This window comes from Trifolium pratense, linkage group LG2, assembly GCF_020283565.1.
Source record: "Trifolium pratense cultivar HEN17-A07 linkage group LG2, ARS_RC_1.1, whole genome shotgun sequence".
Taxonomy (NCBI): domain Eukaryota; kingdom Viridiplantae; phylum Streptophyta; class Magnoliopsida; order Fabales; family Fabaceae; genus Trifolium; species Trifolium pratense.
The window spans coordinates 3,550,264-3,558,459 of record NC_060060.1 but is presented as its reverse complement, the minus strand read 5'-3'; the positions used below and the strand labels follow the sequence as shown (position 1 = coordinate 3,558,459).

The following is an 8,196-nucleotide window of genomic DNA, read 5'->3' as shown; positions in this document are numbered from 1 at the left end:
TAGAAAAGAGATATATATATATATATATATATATATATATATATATATATATATATATATATATATATATATATATATATATATATATATATATATATATAGAACTAGACCCTTACCCGTGCGATGCACGGGTGTGATGCGATTGTTTTTATTTTACAATTGCATAAAACTGAAATATTAAATATTATCAAAATAATAATAATAAAATAGAGAATCTGATATTCAAAAGATTTATTTTCTAAGGAGAAGTGATGTGACATTGTAAGTGAGTGGTTAAATGAATAAATATTATTGGTTTAAGGATTATGATTTACTTTACATGAGTAACAGAATAACTATCTAAAATTTATATATACAGGAGTAATAGGATATATCTCCGCACAACATATAAATCTATTTCAAAATACACAAAGGATTGGATTAAAAGAGATGTGGCAAAATCTAAGTCACACAATTGGCATATAAATAGTGACAGAATTAGAAAAACTCAAATAAAACAAATAAAATTAAAGGGTACATATCTTTTAAAAATATTCCAAAGGGACATATGTGAAGAGCATCAACCTCACAGTTCAGTTCTTTTGAGCAAGAGATGATGACCCAAAGCCTAAAATCAAAAATTATAAAAATAAGTATATCAATAAAAAAAATGAATAAATAAAAAAGTAAACGAAAGGAAAGTAAAACAACTATTACATAATTCAATTAAAAATAAAGTATATATTATTTAATTTGTATCATAATAGAATATGAATACACATATACAGTAGCACTTAACTAAACCTATAAATGGATGTGCAACACAAAAGTTAAATGTATGATCTGCAACAAACAAAAAATGTCAAATTCTCTTAATTTTATTTGTTATGCAAAAAGTTAATTTTTGCAAAAAATAAAATAACTACAACAAATCATGGTTTTAGAAAATAACATAAGTATTTATACCTGATGCACAAAAGATGAAGAGACAAGATAATGGAAAGAGAAATTGCACATATAAGATATGAAAAAATCTATTCTCACGTTCAACCGAAAAAACAAATGGTAATATTGTTAAGCACATGATTGCGCCTCAGGGGATGAAAATATTTGTTTATAACATTCGTAATGGTTAGTTAGGAAAATATGAATAAGATACAAATTAAAACAATTGTAACCTATATATTAAAATATTGGTAGAATAGTCTGAGGGATGAAAATTGAATTGTGACTTAAGAGATGAAAAAATATTACCGAGAGTTACAAAGTTAATTAGTGTGTATTTTTGTATTCTCCTTATTATAATATAGTAAGCAAAAGTTATTATATTCACCAAAAAAAGTAAAGGCTAAGTAAAGGCTTGAGTGAGTGTATATTAAAAAGTCATAAGTATATAAATGTAGAATATGAAAAGTATAATAATAATAATAATAATAATAATAATAATAATAATATAAGTAGAAATGATGTGGTATTGTAGAGTGATTTAATTGTATTTAAATAGATGATGTGTCTAAATGAAACAATTTGATTGGTCTAAATGGATTAGGGTTAGGAGAACTATTTAGGAATTATATATATAGATTATAAAATGTCACAATCAAACATGTATCATTTGTGTTTTTTTTTTATAATTTTTTTTTATGGATTTAACTCACAATATTGACTGCATACAAAAAATAGATAAAATCATTAAAATGTCACAAACTATATCAATGGCCAAAATTTTTTATTTATTATTTACAACTTATATGTTATAGCATAAAATTAACAATAATAGTTTTTTTTAAATTTTTTTTTTGTAGTTTTTAGAAAAACAAAAACAAATTATAATACCTATTTTATTTTATTTTAAAAAGTGGTTTTTTTAGTAATGATCCGCAGGTCAAGTCTTTTTGGATGACAAAATCAATCATTTTGAACATTACATCTTGAGACCGAGAAAACACCACATTGTTATGCATGATTTTTTGAACTCTTTTTAAAATATTCACAACCTCTGGTGCTAAAAAACAAAAAATGTCAAATGCAAAAGGTGTAAGTGAACTCATGATTTGTCGGAACGTGCTCTCTCATATTTGACCATTTTACTTGAAACAACTTTGAGGACCGCTTGTACTATAGTAAAATCTCCAGTCGTCAATTCCACAAGTGGAGAAACTCCAGTCAAGTCTACACATGCATGTTTCCCCCTACCCAGCCGTACACCAGAACATCGGCCAACCTCAATGTAGATCTCTCCTCCTGTGGGTCAGTTAAGAAGTTCATAGACAACTCTTTCTTCACAAATACTCATGCGCGCTTAAAAACATAAAAAAGGACATCCCGAACAAAGTCATGTCTGTATTTAAAGTCTGGAAGCTCTCGACAATGAACTGCATGCTCCCCAAATTTGTACTCCGAACACACCTTATGACAAACAAGGCACACCTCATTAACAGGAAATAAGGGAATCATCAGACGGCAATTGAGGATAGTGCGATACTCTATCAGAGACATATGCTGACCTATCCATCAATTGGGATAGCTAGAAGAAAATATCAAGCATAAACAACCTGCAAACATCCAAAAACAACTTTTATCTGGAGGTCAATTGAAAGTTAACTCCCATATCCTTAACAATTTTACTAAACAAGACATTCACCATAACATGTTGGGCTTTAGGCGGACAATGTCCTTGCTAATATTATTTATGATAAAATTAATTGAGTCACCTTTGTTTTTAAATAATTTAAAATAAAGTTTAAATTTATGTCAATGATATTGTAAATAAATATATACATAAAAGGATAATTTATATAGTAAATTCCACCCTTAAAATAAATAATCGAAGTGTTTAGTGTTCGAATTTCAGTTTCTGTATATATAATGTAATGTCTATACTAACTAAGTTAAGCTTACGGACACTTAATTCATCTATTTTTATTCACTCAGGAAATTAATTTTTCATTTTAAAATTATTCAATTTTAATTCCTCTATCAATTTTTTGTAATGTTTTTTAACAATATTTAACATATTTTAAATTATATGAAAATATAAAAAAGCGCAACAAGCTTTTCCCAAAAATCCTCTTCTTCTTCTTCTTCTTCTCGGCTGTCATTGTCACAAAATCACTGTCCTAACAACACAAAAACATGGGTCAGTCTTAAAAATTCAAACTTTTTGCCACTAATTTTCCTCTCTCATCAATTTTTTACTCACCCATTTTCATTTTCTTCTATTATATTCAGATGAACGAGAAGAAGAACAAGAACAGAAGAAGATAACAACAATGGAAGGAGTAGCATCAATAGCATTACTTCCAAACGGTTCAATATCAGGACACTTCATTCATCTTCCTCATTCCACTTGTTATGGTCTTCATGGCACCGGTAATCAACTAATTCATAACTGTTTCTATGCAAATTTTCACGTTTTGAAATTGTTAAGGTTGTGTTTTTTTTTTTGGTGCAGTTAAGGTTGTTTTTGGATGAATAATTTAATCATGTTGTAGAAAATCATAGTTGAATTTTTGAATGTAAGTTCGTAAGATAAAACAAAAATGTTTTTTTTTACCCAGTTGCAAAAGACTGATTTTTTTTTTTAGGTTTAAATAGAAACCCTAAACCTAATTTATGGTGCTAACCCTAGTGGTTCCTTTTATGGAAATGTTGGTGTGGATTCTAAGATAATGGGGCCTAAGAATGTTGTTAATGTGGTTTTGGAGCATGATGTTTCACTTGATGGAGAAGATGTAATAAGTTGTAGATATTGTGATGACTACATAACAACTCGTGGGGTTTACCGATTTTTGTCATTTGGTTGGAACTGAAGATGATGTTAATGCTTGTGAGGGTGTTGGTGATGATGTGAGGAAAGAAATGTTAGAGATTTTTAATGATTTGCAAGATATTTTTAGTGATTTGCAAGAGATTAATGAGAAAGGGTGTGTTTGAGTTGGTGAAAAAAGAAAAGGAAATGAGGTAGTTTTTCGGAGTTCTAGAGATATTTTCAAGAGGAGGAGAGCTGGCTCACAAGATATGGTCAATAATAAGGTTAAGATGACTTTGAGAGGGGAAGCATGTTGAGCGATTGCAAGGTTTTTCTACAATAATGCTCTATGGCTTGATGTGGTTAAGAGTGATGAATTTACTATCACGTGTGATTTGGTTTCGAGACATGGCTTAGGGTTTCAGCCACCGTCTTTTGATGAGATTAAAGGGACATATTTGACGGAAGAAGTTAAGTTGACGAGGGAAGCTTTGGAAGAACATAGGGCTATATGGAAGATAACGGGTGTACCATAATGGTTGATGGATAGACCGATGAGAAGAGGAGGACCATACTAAACATCTAAGTGAGACTAGTCCGAAGAGAACATTTTTTTTGAAGTCTATTGATGCATCTGTTATGTTGGAATCATCTGACAAACTCTTTAAGATGATGGATGGCATTGCTGAAGAAGTCTGGGAATAAAATGTTATTCCAAATTGTGACGAGATGACAATACAACATACTACAAAGTTGCTGGTGAGATGTTGATGGAGAAAAGGACTAGGTTGTATTGGACACCTTCTGTGTAAGTGCAACACACAACATTTAGATGATATCGGTAGACTATGAGAAGGTACCCATTCATGAAGAGACAATTACAAAGGTTAAAAGAATTATAGCCTTTATTTATTCAACAGCTTCTTTAATTTCTCAATTGCATAACGTCACAAAAGGAATAGATTTGGTGAAACAAGGAATTACTTGTTGTGCCACAACTTACTTAACTTTGGGCTGTATTCTTGAGAACACGGGAGCTTTGAGAAGAATGTTCACATCCAAGGAGTGGAAGTCCAGCCCGTTTGCAAAGTCAAGGGATGGGAAATATGTCGAGGATGTGGTTTTGGAAAAAACATCATGATTTATTTTAAAGGTGCACATCCTCTGGTTGAAGTGCTTAGTTTGGTCAATTCAATTGTGGAGCTAGCCACGGGTTCCATTTTCGAGGCAATGGAGCAAGTTAAAGAGGAGATATGAAGGAATCTTTTCAAAGGCCTCATAGAAAGGGAAATATGTCTGGTAGAATTGAGTATTGACTTACAATTGAACTTTTGCTTTGTTGTCTTGGTTTGAACCGTGAAAAGTAATTCAATGTTTTTTAGCTCTGTTCCTCCACTGGAGATCATTAATGAAAGATGGGAGAAACAACTCCACAGCCCTTTGCATGCTGCAGGCTATTTTCTTAACCCCCAATTTCACTATAGTCCTAGATTAATAGTCGATGTTAAAGTTCAACACGGTCTACAAAGTTGATAACAATAATGGTGGCCGATCCCAAAGAAAGAGCTAAGATTGAGATTCAACTTGATGATTTGGATAAACGGGCAGATCTTTTGGGCCAAAAATTTGCCATTCGTGTATCAAGCTTGACATGTAGTTCTTATGGGGGTGAGCGTAATGAGAGTGCTTTCGAGATGGTAAGATAATAAAAAATATTGAATATGAATTGTAAAATACCTACAACATGCTTATCTTAATTAAATTTGTATTTGTATAGGTCCACTCTAAGACAAGAAACTGTTTGAAGCAAAAGACTTAAAATGATGTTTTTTTTTTGTCATGGCTAATTCAAAATTGGCATAAGAAAGGCAATCTTGACTCTTAAGGGTCAGTTGAGCTTAAATGTTTATGATAATGGAGACATCGAGGGTTTAGATGTGGACGACTTGGATATTGATATTCCATTTTTGAAGTCTCTATTTGATGTGAGTGCTGATTTGCATGATGAATATGTTACTGGAGATGGAGAGGAAGATCATATGGAAGATTAAGATTTTAATTTTAAATATTTTCTAGATTTAATATATAGAATTTGACTAGCACAAATTTGTGACTTCTGAATTGCATGACTTTCTTGCGGCTTTTGAATCTAACCTTAATGAAGTGTTTTCAGTGATTTTCTTATGTATGTATGTTATATGAATTGATATGCATGCATGTATCTATTAGTATCATACTTTTGGAAGATCTTGCAATCCGTACTAAAATCCCACTCTTATGTTCTTGACTTCCCTTCCTAACCCCTAGTAAAATCTTCATTTTTGACTACCTTCTTAATTAGTTAATTTGCATTTACAGTATTTTTGGGGAGTTCAATTAAGTGCTTACTTTATAAACTATTATAGGAAGCTTATTGAAATAGGCTGAAAACAGTTTATAGATGTCACAAGCTATTTTATAAGTGAACTCAAATATTAATATAAGTGTTCATGTCATGATATAAGTCTAATTCTCTCTTCCCGATGTCCTTTAAGAAGAGAATATCAATGCATTTTTTTATGATGACATATTTTTATTGACGATAGAACATGGATTTTTGTACTCCTTTGTGCTTATTATTAATCTGTATGTTTGTTTCTTTCTCATGATTGTGCTATGTGAGCTCATTCTCTGTAACGTATTTATGTTTTCCTTTCTGTCTTTTTCATGGTGAAAGAATTGGAATGCGAAAGGGAATGCAGTAAGGGTGAGGACTATCGTCTCATCAAACTCACAATCACAGATTTCAATGTAGTAACTCCGACATTTGCGTTGTGTATCTTTTCCTGTCTTCCATCATACATTTAATGCCTATTTGTTTCTGATAAAACAGACGAAGAAAGAACAAGCCACTGTTGTGGAGTGCAAAGGTCACGATGCTGCTCGATTCCACGACATTGATCATGCTCACGGGTAAATACTCATTGATCAACACTGATATATTTTTCTATCATGTCACTTAGATATAAATTCCTGGTAAGAAAGTCAACCTTTGAAACTCGAATAGACAAATAAAGATTATTTGCATTCACTTTTTAACAGTTGGGATAAGGAGATCACAGGTATGGTTGAACAAAAGGACGGGAAGGAAAGAATCACTGTTTCATTCGAGTGTGAGACACTGAAAGCTGATAGTGCAGCTGAAGACCACATCAGGAAGTTCATGCCAAAACTAGCTGGGATGGATGCTGTTGGTAAGTCGATTAGAGATTTCTTCCAGTCTACCATTCTTTATGTTTCTGTTCTATAACTCGACTATTGAACTCGGGGGCAACTTTCTCCACCCCCCACTTTCTAAAAAACCTCCCGTGGCTCCGGAAGCGTACATCTGGACAACACAATTAGTCTCAAAGTTTCCAGACGGCACAGATTTTTTATTTTTATTTTTTATAGCTGCTGTCAACTGATAATTACTCTTGTAATATAGGGCCTGTTTGTTACAGTTTTTTTTAAAAACATAATTTTTGTAGCGTTTTATCTTTTCGTTATAACTTTTGAAGGAGAATTTTAAAACTTTCCTCCATTTTCTCGCATCGTGATTCTTAACTTTGAATGTGACACAATTCTCGCGTTGTAGAGATGTAAGGAAAGCGGCTGTTTTCTTTCTTTTACTTGAATGAAGCTGTATACATGCATGAGCTTAAGCATTGAATTATAAGCAGCTTAATCTGTTTGATACATTTATATATTTGAATCATCGTTTCTTTTTTCCATTGTGTCCTGGTTTTAACTCTTGTATTTTACTTGGTGGTTCGAATTATGCAGTTAACGTTGGAAAGATGACGATTTCTGGGTTGGACTTTGGAGTAGATGATGAAGAAACTGAGTAGAAAATTCGATATTGTAACTACTGAGAGAGAAAGACTAAATTGCAACATTTGAACAATTCATGTAGAAAACTATTGTGTAGAAAGGTAGGAACTTAAATCGAAACATGGTTTCATCACTTATTAAAGGATTTTGTATTCTTATTTAACATTTTCCTTTAAAATCAGTCGCATGACTTATAGGTAGGAATAACATTTTCCTTGCAGTTAGGAAATCCAAAGTCTAACGATCCAAACTGTCTGATATTGACCGGATGACGTGAATATTTTGCTTTATAAACTTTGGCTATCATACATAAAAGGTAGGGTTTGAACCTCCGAGCATTTGCTTATAAGGTAATAGTATAATAACTAATGTGGTCGAAACAATCACAAGTAAAATATATTGTTTTAAGTTAATAATATGAATTCATTCGATGTGAAACTTTTAACACACCCATCTCAGGCTGAGGATTGACATTACAGAGAACCATTACTACAATTTTGTAAGCAATTTAGGTGCTAAGTAGTTAAGCTACTATTCCTCAACTGGTTATATAAGCTTATGCATAAGCACTTATCATAATAACTGATTATCTCCAAACGGACCCTAAAATGAAA

The 8,196-nt window shown here is 31.8% G+C and overlaps 1 protein-coding gene across 1 annotated transcript; it reads left to right on the top strand.

Annotated features, from left to right (window-relative positions):
* Positions 1 to 2,983: 2,983 nt before the first annotated feature.
* LOC123905669 lies at positions 2,984 to 7,719 on the top strand. Its single transcript, XM_045955362.1, has 6 exons — positions 2,984 to 3,118; positions 3,211 to 3,351; positions 6,447 to 6,520; positions 6,603 to 6,682; positions 6,812 to 6,963; positions 7,535 to 7,719. The coding sequence occupies exons 1-6, from the start codon at positions 3,115 to 3,117 to the stop codon at positions 7,597 to 7,599; spliced, it is 516 nt and encodes a 171-aa protein (XP_045811318.1). The 5' UTR covers positions 2,984 to 3,114; the 3' UTR covers positions 7,600 to 7,719.
* Positions 7,720 to 8,196: the final 477 nt, after the last annotated feature.

Coding starts and splice junctions, on each gene's coding strand:
- LOC123905669 (XM_045955362.1), top strand. Junction 6,683..6,811: donor GACATTGATCATGCTCACGG/GTAAATACTCAT, acceptor ACTTTTTAACAG/TTGGGATAAGGAGATCACAG. Junction 6,964..7,534: donor AGCTGGGATGGATGCTGTTG/GTAAGTCGATTA, acceptor CGAATTATGCAG/TTAACGTTGGAAAGATGACG.